The sequence below is a fragment of the Nipponia nippon genome, unplaced genomic scaffold (genome assembly GCF_047370975.1).
Source record: "Nipponia nippon isolate SJK-2023a ecotype South Korea unplaced genomic scaffold, ASM4737097v1 scaffold_42, whole genome shotgun sequence".
Taxonomy (NCBI): Eukaryota; Metazoa; Chordata; class Aves; order Pelecaniformes; family Threskiornithidae; genus Nipponia; species Nipponia nippon.
Window position 1 is genome coordinate 1233268 of NW_028262361.1, and position 14367 is coordinate 1247634.

General features: G+C 59.3%; 1 protein-coding gene across 5 annotated transcripts in view; it reads left to right on the forward strand.

Annotated features, from left to right (window-relative positions):
- The window catches only part of WIZ (WIZ zinc finger), a 58475-nt gene that overhangs the window by 826 nt on the left and 43282 nt on the right, over positions 1-14367 (forward strand). For 4 of the 5 annotated variants that reach the window (XM_087778101.1, XM_087778102.1, XM_087778099.1 and 1 more), the window contains exon 2: positions 5642-6096. In XM_087778101.1, coding sequence (XP_087634227.1) covers positions 5642-6096 — 455 coding nt within the window. Of the gene's footprint in view, positions 1-5641; positions 6097-14367 lie in introns of those variants that run through there. The other variant, XM_087778103.1, reaches the window with a different exon arrangement.

Consider the following 14367-nt stretch of genomic DNA (forward strand, 5'->3'; position numbering starts at 1 on the left):
AGTACAGGCAGGTGTCAGGCAGCAACACCGGGACGCCCGGTACCGAGCGACGTTGGAGTCGGCATCCACCGGCTGGGAAAGCGGAGACGGGATGGATCCGGACCCGCGCTGGATCCGGACCCGCGCTAACGCTTTCCCCTCGGCTGGTTCACCTCTACCGCGATCACCGGCGCCCGGTGGAAGGAGGCCAAGCGCTGCCGAGCTCGTTAACCGGGGTTAAACGAGCATCCGGCGATGGGGCGACCTCGTAATCTCCGCCGGCAGCTTTTCATCTCCCTCCTCCGCCGGCCGGAGCGGTGTTGGGGCCGGCGGGGGGCTGTGAAGGCGGCGGTGCCGCGGCGTTTCACCCCGTGCCGGGGGTTGGCGGCGCCGGTGGGTTCAGTGGTGGGTTTTGGCGCGGTGCCGGGAATGTTTCCTCTTCCCAAGCAGCTCGATGGTGGGGAGCGGGTCGGAGCCCAGCCGGCGCCACCGCCGCACGGCACGAAGGCGAGAGCGGTGCCGCCGTCGCTCAGAGCAGCTTTTGGCTCATCCCGGCACGGCTCGGAGCAGCTTTCGGCTCATCCTGGCACAGCTGGACGCCGGATTTCCCTCCCCGGTGCATCGTTTAGAGGAGTTGGTGCACGGACCCTCTCCGCCGTGAAATCCCCCTCCGGCAGCACCGACAACCCCGCAGCCGCATTCCCTGAGGATCCCGGCACCGGCAAAGCCCCGCATCCCAACAAAACCCCTCGGCATGGGATTTGCCGGCTTGTAGCCGCGGCCGTCGGAGCAGAAATGGAAGAGCTCCCTGGGGGACGCATCCTTTGCTCATTCCGGCACCGGGATGGGGAAAAGAAGCCACTTTCCTGCTCGTTAACACCGGGGAGGAGCGTTGCCGATCGCTTGAGGTTTCCTCGTGGAAGGAAATTGTCCACGATCCCGGCTCGAGTCCTGGGAGCTTTCCAGATCCTCCCCGAATTCCTCCCGAAATCCGGAGCGCTCGCTCCCCTTCTGAGTTTTCTTTGTGGGTGCGCTGTGTTTGGCACGTAAGCGGCGTTGCCGCGAGCGCGCCGGACCCTGCGCGCTTGGTTGCGGCCCGGGAGCGAGGGAAACCGGCGCCGTCCTCTCGTGTCGCGGCTCCGCTCTGCCACACGAGGAAGAAGAAACCACATGGGGAGGAAAAAAACACGCAGCCGGAGTCTGCCCAGTTCAAGCGCGCTGGCAGCGTGCCGGACCCTGTGAGCTTGGCCGTGACCTGGCGTGGAGGAGGAGAAGTCGGTGCCGTCCTCCTACGTCACAACTCTGCTCTGCCAGCGAGGCAAAAAGAAAAAAACACGTGGGGGGGGAAAGAAAACACGCGGCCGGAGCCTGCCTGGCTCAAGCGCGCTGGGAGCGCGCGGGACCTTGCGCGCTTGGCTGCGACCTGGCATGGAGAAGGGAAAAACCGGTGCTGTCCTGTGTCACGACTGCGCTCTGCGACGTGAGGAATAAAAACCACGCGGGGGGAAAAAAAAAACACGCAGCCGCAGCCCGCTCGGTTGAAGCGTGCCTGGAGCGTGCCGGACCCTGCGAGCTTGGCTGCGAGCTGGCACGGAGAAGGAAAAACCAGCGCCATCCTCCTGCGTTGCCGACTCTGCTCTGCCGGCAAGGGAAAAAACGAAAAAAAAACACGTGGGGGGGGAAAAAAACACGCGGCTGGAGCCTGCCCGGCTTAAGCGCGCCGGGAGCGTGCGGGACCTTGCGCATTTGGCCATGACCTGGCACCTGGAAAAAACAATGCCGTCCTCCTGCGTTGTGGATCCGCTCTGCCACAGGAGGGGAAAAAAAAAAAAACCAAAACCAAACAAAACGCGGGGAAACGCGAGTGGCTGGAGCTTGCGCGACTCAAGCGCGCCGGACCCTGCGCGCTTGGCCATGAACCACCACGGAGGGGGGAAAAACTGGCGCCGTCCTCCTGTGCCATGGCTCCGCTTTGCCGCACGTTTCTCCCAGGGAGGAAAAAAGAGCACACGGGGGAAAAAAAAACCACCTGGCTGTAGCCCCGTCTGGCCTAAGCGCGCCGTGAGCGTGCCGGACCCCGCACGCTTGGCTGCGACTCGGCGCGGAGAGGGGGGAAAAAACAGTGCCGTTCTGCGCTGCGTCTCTGCTCTGCCGCAGGTTTCTCCCAGGGAGGAAAAAACCACGCGAGGGGAAAAAACATGCGGCTGTAGCCTGCCCGCGTCAAGCGTGCTGTGAGCGTGCCGGACCGCGCGCGCTTGGCTGCGACCCGGCACGGAGCAGGGAAAAAACGGTGCTGTTCTGCACCGTGGGTCTGCTCTGCCGCAGGTTTCTTCCAGGGAGGAAAAAACACGCGGCTGTAGCCTGCCTGATTTAAGCGTGCCGTGAGCGTGCCGGAGCCGGTGTGCTTGGCTGTGACCTGGTATGAAGAGGGGAAAAACCAGTGCCGTTCTGTGCCGTGGCTCTGCTCTGCCACGTTTTTTTCCAAGGAAGGAAAAAAAAAATATATATATAGGGGGAAAAAACATGCAGCCTGGCTCAAGCGTGCCGTGAGCGCGCCGGAGCCCGCGCGCTTGGTCATGATTCAATACGAAGGGGGAAAAACCGGCACCGTTCTCTTGCGTCGTGGCTCTGCTTTCCCAGCAAGGGAAAAAAAAAAAAAACAACCAAAAATCCACGAGGGGGGAAAAAACCCACGCAGCCAAAGCCTTCCCGACGCAAGCCAGCGGCAAGCGCGCAGGGTGACCCACGGCGGAGGCTCCAGCGGGAGCCGTTTGGCCTGGGGAAAGGCCCCTTCCTCTTGACTTCCAGGGAAGGCAGCGATTGTCCCCACTTAACCGGTTTAGCATTTAAATTGTCCCAATTCTGCTCCGCCTTTGCATGGCTCTGGGGCGATGGGCTGGGGGAAGGGTTTCCGCAGTCCGGCTCCCACCCTTGAAGCGAGCAGAGCTTGGGAAGCGAGCGGGGAAGCGAGCGGAGCTTGGGAAGAAGCTTTTTAAACTTTACGGTGAGCGCTCGAGTCTTTTAGGGTGCCGGCGCAGAGCGAGCCGGGGGAAAAAATAATCTTTTTTTTTTTTTTTTTTTTTTTTTTTTTTCCCCCTCTGGTGAGCTTGAAAACACCCGAACGGGTTTTTGGGGAGGATGGTGGGTTTTTAGGGAGCGCCGCCGGCACGGCGGACGGATGGATCCGTGTTTTGGGAAGAATAAAAGGGAAAACTTCGAAAAATCTGGGGTTTTTTTGGTGAGGAAAGTGGGGGATGCGGCACCCGTGTCCCCCCCCCCCCTTGTCTGCACTGGCTCGTGTTTGGTTGGGTTCGGGGTTTTGGTGGGTTGAGGTGCTGGCGGGTGATGCCGAGGCCGATGCCGGGGTGCGGGTGGGGGATTTGGCGTCATTGCCGGCGCGGGGGTTTCGGCACGGCGGCGGTGAGAGGTGTTTTGGTGAGCAAAGATTTGGAGCGAGCTGGCGAACGCGGTGCCGAAGGGATGCTGCGATTTATCGCCGGGGAAAGGAGCCGGTGGTCCCTGAGGGATGCTGGATTCCATCCTGGAGTTGGCTCGGATCAAACCCGCATCCCCCCAAACCCCCAGCTTTTAAAAATAAACCCATTTTGTGGCTTTTTTCACCCATTCTCGCCTGGATGGATCCCCCCCTCCCTCCCCGCCCTGGCTTGGGAATGTGCCGAAGTCTGCGGCCGGGCTGAGATGCGGCTGCAATTAAAAAGCAAAACCCCGCAATGGCTTTTCCCCCCCTGGATCCCAGGTGCTGCTGCCTGTCCCCTGCCTGTCCCCTGCCCATCCCTTTCCAGCTTTGCCGACACATTGCCACCACGCACCCGGCACGTTGCCGTGCCTTTTTATTTCCTTGCAGCGGGGCGACGCGTTTTGGGGCGACTCCTCGCCGTGTGACGGCACGCCGGGAAACACCAGGAGAAACGCCAGCGCCGCGCCGGCTGCTGGGCTCCCATCCTGCTGGCACCGCGCGATGCAGAGGCTTCTCCGATGCTCCTTGCTGGCACGATGGAGGAGCCGCTGTGGCACAATGGGAGAGGCGGTAAAAAGGGAATGCCATGCGCGTCCCACCGGATTTAAGCCGGACGGTGGTTAAAGACGATGCCACGGTTCGTTGCTTCTCCCCGGTAAACCGGTGTGGGGAGAGCGGGTGGCTTCATCCCGGCGGAGCATCCCTCATCCCAGCCCACCGGCACCGAGCCGACACCGCGACAAATCCCTAAAAATCCACAAATTTGGGGTTTGCTCCCCAAAAACCCTCCGCAGACTTGGGGGAAGTGTGGATCCGGCATCGCTCTTCGGGGCGAGAGCATCCCGCCGGCACGGCGCGGGCATCGGGTGCCATTTCGGGGCGACGCCGGAGGAATATCCGTACAAACCGAAGCCAGCCGGAGCAACCGATCCTCACGGAATAAGGACGCCAGCGCGTGGAGCCGACATATTTTTAATTTATTTAACTGAATTTCTATTTTCACTTCTTATCGGCAAACTAACCCACCTTGGCTCCGGGCATCGTTCCCTGGGGAAGCGACGGGCACCGACCGCTTCGGGGCGGGAGAGATTTTCGGGGTGGCGTTTTGGGGTGGCCGCCAGGCGTTGGGGTTTGCTCCATCGCTCTCCTCCCTCGGCCCCGGGGCGGGGAAACATCTTGCGCCAGCTCGAATAATTCCCTCTTCATTTGCATTCTTTACCTTGAAGGTATTTATAGTCGCTTCTCTGCCTTCTCCTTCCGCGCCGGGGTAAATTTAGCTCCTCCGCTCTCCTCCTGTGCCTTTATCCTCCGGAGGAGCCGATAAGCTCGGCTTTTTAGCGCCTTTTTCCTCCTATTTTTCCCTTCTCCGCCCACCCAGGTCAGGATTTGACCCCACATCAGCCCCGCAGAGATCAGGATCCTGAGCGCTCTCCTTTATTTCTCCTAATGATTTTGATTTTCCCTCTTTAACCGGTAGCTGCGGCAGCGTCGGGTGGTGATGGTTTATTTTTGAGGGGGTTCTGCGCTTGCCTGGCCGGTACCTGGTTGCCCACCAAGGGTCCCCAAGCCCTTTGAGGGTCCCCCAACGTGAGGATACCACTTTGTCACACCTGAATCCATAGGGAGGGGGGGAAGGATGCGGCACAGCATCCCCAAATCCCCCCCCGCGCCTTGGTTTTGGGGGCAGCCACCCCGATTTTGGGGCAGCCGGTGGCAGAGCAGAGTTCCCAGGGGTGCAAACTGGTGGCTTTCCCAGCGCCGCGTGGTGGGATTGAATTTTTTTTTGGGGGGGGGGGGATAAATAATCAATTTGAGGGCGACTGGGATTTTTGAGGAGTGCGTGGCAGGGGATGGAGGGGATGCTCTTCCCCCGGTAAATCGCGGTGCGGTGCAGGGGGAAAAAGCTTTGTATTGGGGAGAAGCGGCACTTTTTGGGGTCCTTCGACTCTGGCAGGGACCTGGCACCGTTATCGGCTACCGGCAGTGCCAATTTTTGCAAGGGGAGAGCGATGGGACCTGATGTCTTGCCCGGCTCCGGGATACCGACAGCTCTGGTGACCACGGCGAGGCACCGAGACCGTTGGGTTTCCCGGCACGGGCAGAGCCGCAACTGTTTCTCCTTCACCTCGGCAAAATCCAGCCTCTTTTCTCATTTTCTTCTCTTTTATCTCTTGTTTCTTGTAGATTTTGCCGGCAGTCCCTGGCCGCCAACCCTCCTGAGTGCCGGCGCGGTGTTTTTTTCCGAGTGACACAGCACAATCGGCGAGGGATGGAGAAAACTGTCCCTAATTTCTCAGAGCGCCAAGGAGATGGAGGCAGAGCCCTGTTAATGACACCGGAGCCAAACAAAGAGACTTTTCCTGCCCTTGAGTGCCCCCAAGGCGAAGAACGAAGAGCCGCTTTCCTTCAAGATGCAAAAAAGCCCCTGGAGAACCCGGCTTTATCTGGGACGTCGGTGGAAACAGAGACGGAGCTCGAGGAAGATGCTTTCTACGCCGCGGATGATCTGGTGACGATGAGCAGGGAGGGGAAGGGACCCTCCGGCGCCGAGCTGCGCCCGTTGCAAGAGGACCCCGACTTCTTCTCATCGCTCTCCCGTCAGGAGCCTGACGTCGCCCTGGAAGCGCACGACGTGGCCGGTAAGTCCCCGGTTGACGTTGTTGGGGTGGCTTCTTGGAGGACGGGAACATCTCCCGGTGTTTTGTGTGTGCCTGGTGATGGTCGGGTTGATTCGGTTGGTTTGCCTGATGGTCGCGGTTTGCGGTGGGCGTTTGCCCTCTTGGTGCTGGAGACGTTCCGCAATTCTCGGCATCTTGTGGTGAATCAGGAACCGCAGTAGCGAGAAATACGTGAATTTGATGGAGAAATGAGGGTGCGAATGCCAGGCGCTGCCCGGCTTCGGCACCGCAGACAGGCGCAAAACCCGACGGTGGGGCAAGCCGGTGGCTTTTTGGAGATCCCTCATCCCCCCGGCATGGCGTTGGGACCCCAAACCAAAGGCGTCCCCAAATGGGGACACGTTGCCCATCCCTGTGCAAGGTGGTCGTGCTCCACCGCGTGTCGGTGTGGGACCGGTGCCGCGTCGGGAGGGAGCAGATGGGGGCTGTGCCGCGGCGGCAGCGACCTGCATGTTTTCGGTATTGCTGGCGAAGCCGCGGTTGCGCCGAGCGGAGCGAAACCGTGCCACCTGCGCCTCGCCGAATTCCCCTCTTCTCAAAACGGAAACGCTCCTCCAGCTCTGCTGAGGGCGGCTGCGCGCTTGCAGGGCGAAGGCATTGTCCTCTGCCTCACCGCGCGGTGCCGGGGAAGCCGTGATGGGTGATGAGGAGCTTTGGCAGGGACTGGTTGGCCCCCAGTGCCGGTGTGGAGCTATACTGGGATGTCCTTGGCGTTGTGAAACCCCCTGCGCGCGCCGGGTGCTCTTGCAGGGGATGTCCTGCTATGGGGTGGGGGATCTTCGTCACCCATGGGAGACCCCGTTGGGTCCATCCCTGGCTCGGCTCTGGGTAAAACTCTCCTCCAAGGGCTCTTGGAGCATTGGAGGTTTTCATAGGATGGGTTGGGTTGGAAGGGACCTTCAAAGATCATCCAGTCCCACCCCTTGCTGTGGGCACGGACATCTTCCACCAGACGAGGTTGCTCAAAACTCCATCCAACCTGACCTTGAACGCTTCCAATGATGGGGCATCCACAACTTCTCTGGGCAACCTGGTCCAGTGTCTCACCACCCTCATCACAAAACATTTCTTCCTTATGTCCAGTCTAAATCTACCCTCTTCCAGTTTAAAACTGTTGCCCCTTGTCCCACAGGTCTTGGTCAAAAGTCTTTCTCCATCTTTCCCTCTTATATATGGAAAGGCCACAAGAAGGTTTCCCCAGAGCCTTCACTTCTCCAGGCTGGACAACCCCAACTCTCTCAGCCTTTCTTCCAGCTCCTGGATCATCTTCATGGCTTCCTCTAGACCCGCTCTAACAGGTCCTTCTCCATGGGGCTGCTCTCAATCTCCCAGTTTGTGATACTGGGGATTGCCCCGACCCAGGTGCAGGACTTCATGAGGTTCACATCGGCCCACTTCTTGGCTCCTCAAGAAGTCACGTTGGCCTGTCGAGGTCCTTCTGGATGACATCCCTTCCCTCAAGGTATCAACTCAGTTTGGTGTCACCCACAAACTTGCTGAGGGTGTGCTCGATCCCAATATCCATGTTGCTGATGGAGATATTAAATAGTCTTGATCCCAGTACGCACCCTCGAGAGACACCACTCGTTACTGGTTTCCACTTGGACGTTGAGTTGTTGACTCTTTGGATGCAGCTGTCCGGCCAATTCCTTATCTGTGGTATGTGGCTGCTGCAAGTTGTCTGTAGATCCCCACTTGTCCAGCGTCTGTCCCCTGTCTGCTTTGGAGGATTAACCCTCTCCTGCCTCAACTTCTCCATCGCTTCAATGCCAAACGCCGGCCAGGTGCCTCCACCACCCCGAGTCCTACCTGAACCCCTCCATGCGTTTGCAACCCTCCTGTCCTTCTCCATCCCCGCGTCCTCACTGGAAAACGAGGTGGGTGGTGGCCACAGATCCCACCACCGGCTGGTGATTTGCCTCGTTTATTGTCCCCTGGCTGGCGGGTGACATTTTCCCCAGCTGGAAGCAGCAACAGTGGTGGAGTCGCCGGCTGCGATTCTTCTTCAACACCGCTTCCCCGCGATGAGTTGATCCGTCTCCGCAAACACCGGTTGACTTAAAACCTTATCTCCTGGTGCAGGTGACCTGTTTGGTGAGTCCCGCTGTTCTTTACCCACCACGAGGTGGGTGGGGAGGGACCACGTTGCATCTGGGAAGCTTTTTTCAGCTCTCGGTTCCTTCACCGTGGTCAACGGATGGAAAATTAGCTCCAGGGGATGGACAGGGGTGTTTAAAGACGGTGTTTAAAGAAAGAGGGAGTTGGTGTCCAAAAAATAGCGAGGGCTGTGTTGGGAGATGGAGAACGTCCCCATCTGGGTGCCCAACCTGGCTCTGGATGGGTGGTGGGGCTCAGTTGGGGTCCTGGGGTGCTTCGGGTGGACCCAGCTCCTGGGCAGGACATGCAGGCCCCCATCGCTGCTTCCCAGCTCCAAAAACCAAGGTGAAATGGCCCAAAATGCCCCAAAACGGAGGCTAAGACTGGCGCGCCGGTCTGAGGGTCTTGTGGGGTGGGAAGACCCGGCACAAATGCTTGCGGTGCCGCCAACCTCAAGGTTTTGGGGCTCTTCTGACGCCTCCAACAGCCTCATGGCAGCAAAATTATCCTGGCATGTGCCGAGCGCCGCCGACCATGAGCCAGAGGTGGTTTGGCAGCTGCTGGTAGGTTTTTGGAGGCAGGGAGCCGGGAGGTGAGCAAGCGATGGCCGGGAGAGATGTTCCCCCTGCCGAGGGTTGTTTTTGGGGTGCCGCTGGCGCTGAGCGGTGCTGCCTGCGTGCCGGAGAGCGCCGAGCTGGTGCCGCCGGCGGAGGGGAAGCCCACCCGGCACGGTACAACCCAGGTGCAGGAGAAGAGGTGGAGGAAGAAACCCCCTGTCGCTGCTCGCCCCGGTGCTGGCGATCGCGGCAAGCGAGCGGCGGCCTGGCTGCGCGGTGCGCGGGCTCGTTAGCGGCGGAAGGAGCACCGTGGCGGCTCGGGCAGCTGCTCCGTTCTGCCCGACTGAGCTTTGAGCCGGTGAGGAGGAAGGAGCCGCTGCCGGGGATTTCCCATCCGTGGTACCCAAACCATCGCCCCGTTTTGGGCTGGAGGCACCGTGCGTGATGGGGGCTGGGTGCCCCATCCCACGGGGACCCTGCTCGTGGCTTTTTGGTGGCCCCGTCTCCCCTCTTTGCTCTTTGGGGGGATGTTTCGGGCCGCTCACCGGGATTTTTTTCAGGGTGCTGTGCCGCACAGGGGCTCTTTTAGAAGCGGTTCGAGTAATTCATTGTTGCGGATGGCAGCAACGGGGCTGGAGATGCTCCAACCTCCACCCCCTTCCTATTTTGGGGCTCATCCCCGTCCCCCCCTGGGGGTGCTGCTTCCCTGTGGGAGCCGGCGAGGCGGGAGCCGAATCGCCGAGCCTTTATCTCCAAGCTGTGGTTCCCTCCTCGTTTCCCGAATCGCCGGCACCCTTATCAACCCGCACCCGGCGGGGGGGGTTTCTCCCGGTATCGACGTGGGGATCGGTGGGGTGGTTGGAACCGCGGTCGGTCGCAGCCCATCAACGCATCGAGCTTTCGCTCGCTTCGTTCCTCCTTTGCACCGCTCCCGGCATCGCGTTGGCTTTGGGGCTGCCCGCGGAGGGGATGGTCCCCTCGGTTCTCCTCGTCACCTGGCTGCGTGTCCCCGCTGGCGATGGAGCACGAGGTCAGAGGTGTCACCGGAGGCGAGGGGTTCCCTCCCCGGTGCGTGGGGAGGTTTTGGAGGAGGATTTGCTGGCTGGGAGGTTGGGGACGGGTGGCTTGGGGTTGTGATTTCAGCTGCAGGGGTGGGAGGGACGGCACCCAGCTCCTCCCCGCGCTTGTGGATGGTGCCACGAGGTCCCCGGCGTGGGGACGTCCCGCTTTGGGATTGCTGTGGCAGTGTGGGGTGTCCCAAGGTCCCAATTTGGGGACGTCCTGCTCTGGGATTGCTGTGGCAGTGTGGGGTGTCACAGGGTCCCCACTATGGGGACGTCCCACTTTGGGATTGCCGTGGCAGCGTGGGGCGTCACAGGGTCCCCAGTATGGGGACGTCCTGCTCTGGGGATGCTGTGGCAGTGTGCGGTGTCACCGAGGTCCCTGATGCAGCAGTGTGGGGTGTCACCAAGGTCCCCAGGGCAGGGACATCCTGGTCCAGGGATGCTGTGGCAGTGTGCGGTGTCACCGAGGTCCCCGATGGAGCAGTGTGGGGTGTCACCAAGGTCCCCAGGGCAGGGACATCCTGGTCCAGGGATGCTGTGGCAGTGTGCGGTGTCACCGAGGTCCCCGATGCAGCAGTGTGGGGTGTCACTAAGGTCCCCAGGGCAGGGACATCCTGGTCCAGGGATGCTGTGGCAGTGTGCGGTGTCACCGAGGTCCCCGATGGAGCAGTGTGTGGTGTCACCGAGGTCCCTGAGGCAGGGGACAGCAGGATGCTCTGGGGATGCTGTGACACTGGGGGGTGTCACCACCGGTCCCCGTAGCATCGTGCGGTGCCACGCGGTCCCCAACGCAGGCTCACCACGCTCTGTGGATGGCAAAGCCCCAAAGCCCCATAGCGAGTCGGTGCCACGGCCTCACATCCCTGCCAGCGACCTCCGTCCAGGAGCTGCCGTATTAATTAACCCAATTAATCAAGGCAAAACACGCGGTGATGTAATACGAGAACGGTCGAAGACAGGAAACAGCGTCCGCGGTCCTGGCGTGAGATTGACCCAAAATCTGCCGTTCCCGGCGCTGGAGCTGCCGGATACGTCTTGATTTAGCCAAATCTTCTCTTTTATGCCTTATAACACGTTGAATCGCCGGCACAGGATCTGCCGGAGCTACTGGGGGTCAGCGTCGGGCTCCTCTTCCGCTCCCGCTCGCGTCGGAGATGGGGTTGGATTTGGTCTCGATGTTTTAATATCCCCGGTGTCGACCCCGGTTCTGCAGGATGGGATTTTATCCATCGTATATTGGACTGGAAAACCCAAACCGATGCGCGCTGCGAGGTTCAAACCACGTGTCAAACTGGGACAACTGGGAAAGCACCCGGTTTGGGTACAAACAGCTTGTGGGCTTTAGCTAAAACGAAGTGTTTTCATCCCAAATTGCTTTTAACAACCCGCTGCCCGCCCGCGATGGGCACCCCAGGGCTTTCCCGTGCCGCAGGCGGTGCAACCCGGCCACAGCATCGTTTATTCCCAATTTAGAGCTTTTTATGGTTATTTTGATTGTGATCGGGGGGGGGGGAAGCCACTCTCGGTTTAGTTTGGGGCCGTTTCTGGCTCTGAGGGGGGGGGGGGGGAAAGAAGGAAGATTATTTTTTTTTTTTTTAGGATCTGGGTGACTAAATAAATCCACCGTGTCTTTTTTTGGGAGGCGATAGAAAAGAGCTGGCGGAGAACCAGAGCCCGTGGGCTTGTTCGGCACCGTACAGCGCCCTGCACCGCGTCCTCCTCTTGGCAGGGGGTTTCTAAGCAGGATCAAACCCCCCAAATCCTCCCACCTGGAGGGGAATCACCCCTTTGAGCCCCCCCAAAGGATGCTCAAGCTTTTGCAGCTTGGGAAGCTGGAGCCAGAGAAGTTTGTACAGACTTTTTTTTCCTGCTCCATTCAAGAAGAGACGATGCCGCGGAAAGGAGGTAGGGGAGGCGCTCGCGGCGCCGGGGTTTTAATTTATACAGGTCTGACAGCGAGGACAATACCCAAGATGGACTGCATGTGGCAGGGGCTGAGGCTCAGCCTTTGTCCCACCTCCGTGTCCCTTTTGTTTCTCCACCTATTTTATTTCCCCCCTCCTTCTCCTTTCTTTTTAATCCCTTCTTCTGTGTCCCCTCTCCATCCTTCTCCCCTTCCCCCTCCAGTCTTGACTTGCAAGAACCGCTGTCGCGGGCCAAGAGCTTCTTTTGATTCATCCCTTCGAGCACCGCTAAGGAGCTCTTGAAGTTGAGATCGCTCCCGGGAAAGGCTGATCCCGACGCTCGGAGATCCCCTCCCCTCTCCAGCATCCACGTGCACGATCCGATTATTTTAAATATATTTTTTTTATTTTTTTTTTTTTCACCCCCCTGCTGGAATGAAACCCAAGAGCCCACTTGAGCCCGGAGTCATGCATAAGAGCCTGGGGAAGGATGCTCGGAGCCGTGTTTGCCTCCGTTCCCGTCACCGCCCGGTGCCGTTGGGAAATCGAGGGGTAGGACACGGTGTTCCCGGGGCGGAGGTGGGCTCAGCGCCCGCTGCCCACGCAGGGAACGAGCCCGGGGAAAGGTGCTGGCTTGTCCCGACCCCTCAGTGCTCGCTGGTCCCGTAGGTCGTAGGTATTTTTTGCTTTCCGAATATGCTCTTGGAAAAGAATTAAATGGCAGAAATACGCAGTGCCGGTGACCGTCACACCCCGTGGCTTGTTTTGGGAAGTTATCCCCATCCGTGTCTGCAGCCTGGAGGGGTTTGGGAACAACCCATCCTTGCGTCGGCAGTAATTTGGGTTTTAATTGCTGCTGGGAAATAACGATGCTCACCCATTCGGCTGCATCCCACTCCGCGATGCCGAGAAGAGCCTGGTTTTGGGGCACTGATGCCCAGAGGGTTACTTAAATTACCTTAAAAAGGGATAATCTGGCTTAAATTACCTTAAAAAGGGATAATCTCAAGCTGCAGGCCTCCATCCGTGACTCAGTTTCCCCTCGCACCCCCGGCAAAATCCCGCTGCCACGGAGGGAGGGATCCGGAGCTGTGCGCTTGGCTGCCCTTGCAAAATGGGGAGAAATCCAGTGGGATTGGGGACGGTGGGAGCCCTGCGGCGTCTCTTTTTGCGCGCTCATGGAGCGTATCCTCGTAGATGTCCTCAGTCCTGGCCCCCGAGATGTTGCCACCTCTGTCATCGTTAAAGCAAAGCTCGTTAGACGCGGCAGGGGCTTTTCTAGGGGCGTCCTGCTAAATGGGAGCCACTCCGCGAGCTGCTGCAGGGATTTTGCGGGACGAGGGAATGACGGGGATGAAATCGCCCGAATTTGGGTCTTTTTTGGGCTTGGTGGCACCGGTGACAAATCACCGTGGGTCGGGCTGGCTCCTGATCCACGTTGCCACGTTATCCAGCTCCCCACCCACCCTGGAACCTCGCCAAGGGGTGGCTTTCACCCCAAAAACGTGCTCATCCTCGCTGCGGGAGCATGAGAGGTGGTGGATGAAGGCTGACCGACTCTCCAAACCCGCTTCCCTCCTCCGAAAGTCCCGAATCTCCTTTCGGAGGGAATGGGAGCGGGGAAGAGGGAGCAGGGAAGAGGGCAAAGGTGGTTTTTTTTCTGTGCTGGGAAGAGCAAAGTCTGCGCGGCGCTTAAATAATCAAACCGCCGCGGAGCGGATGGAGATAAGGAGGAAGTGGCTGGAAAAGCACCGGTGGTACGGTAGAAATCGGTAAATCCCGGCAGCGGATGGATGTTGTGGTCTGGGGATGCCTGAACGGGATCTGCAGCACGTGGCTGGGTGCTGGGCTCGGGTTCCTCTTCGTGCTGGATCGAGCCCTTCGGATGTTGGGCGCTGGAAAAGCTGGATTTAAGCTGTACGGCATGGTTTTTCCCGGTTTGTGCAAGAAGGATTTGGAGACGGAGACGTGCCGGGTAGTTCGTGGGTGCAGGTTGTTGCAAAGGGCTGTGTGTGCTGCTAAAATTGGGTGGCAGGCATCAAATATCGCTGCAAATAGCAAATGTTTGCTGGGTGCTTTGCACGGCCCCGAATCGGGGCGTCGGGTTTGGGACGGAGCTTGGGGACGGCCCGCGAATCGGGGCGTCGGGTTTGGGACGGAGCTTGGGGACGGCCCCAGATTGGGGTGTCGGGTTTTGGATGGAGCCAGCGCACGGCTGAGCTCCCCATTGCGACACGGATCTGCCCGTTAGGGCTTGGCAAAGCTCCTCCAGGACTGCAGAGCTGATCCAAACAGATCCACCGCTAAAAAAAAAAAAAACCACCAACCCAATAATTGCCATTTTTGAGTCACGCGTCGCTATAGCACAGCCGCCCTCCGGAGATCTCGGGGGTACCGTTGAGCGTGGCCAGTCTGGCGATAAATAAAATGACTTGTTGCGTTGATCTGGATGATGTTGAGTCGATGCGCGTGGTCCGGTTGCAGTTTCAAGTTAAAATATTGAAAAGCGTCCGCACCCAGAGCCATACTGGGAGCAGCTGGAGAAAGGGAGATGATTTTAGGATGCGTGGTGTTTTTTGTTTTTTTTTTTAACGCTGGTCACTGGGAGCC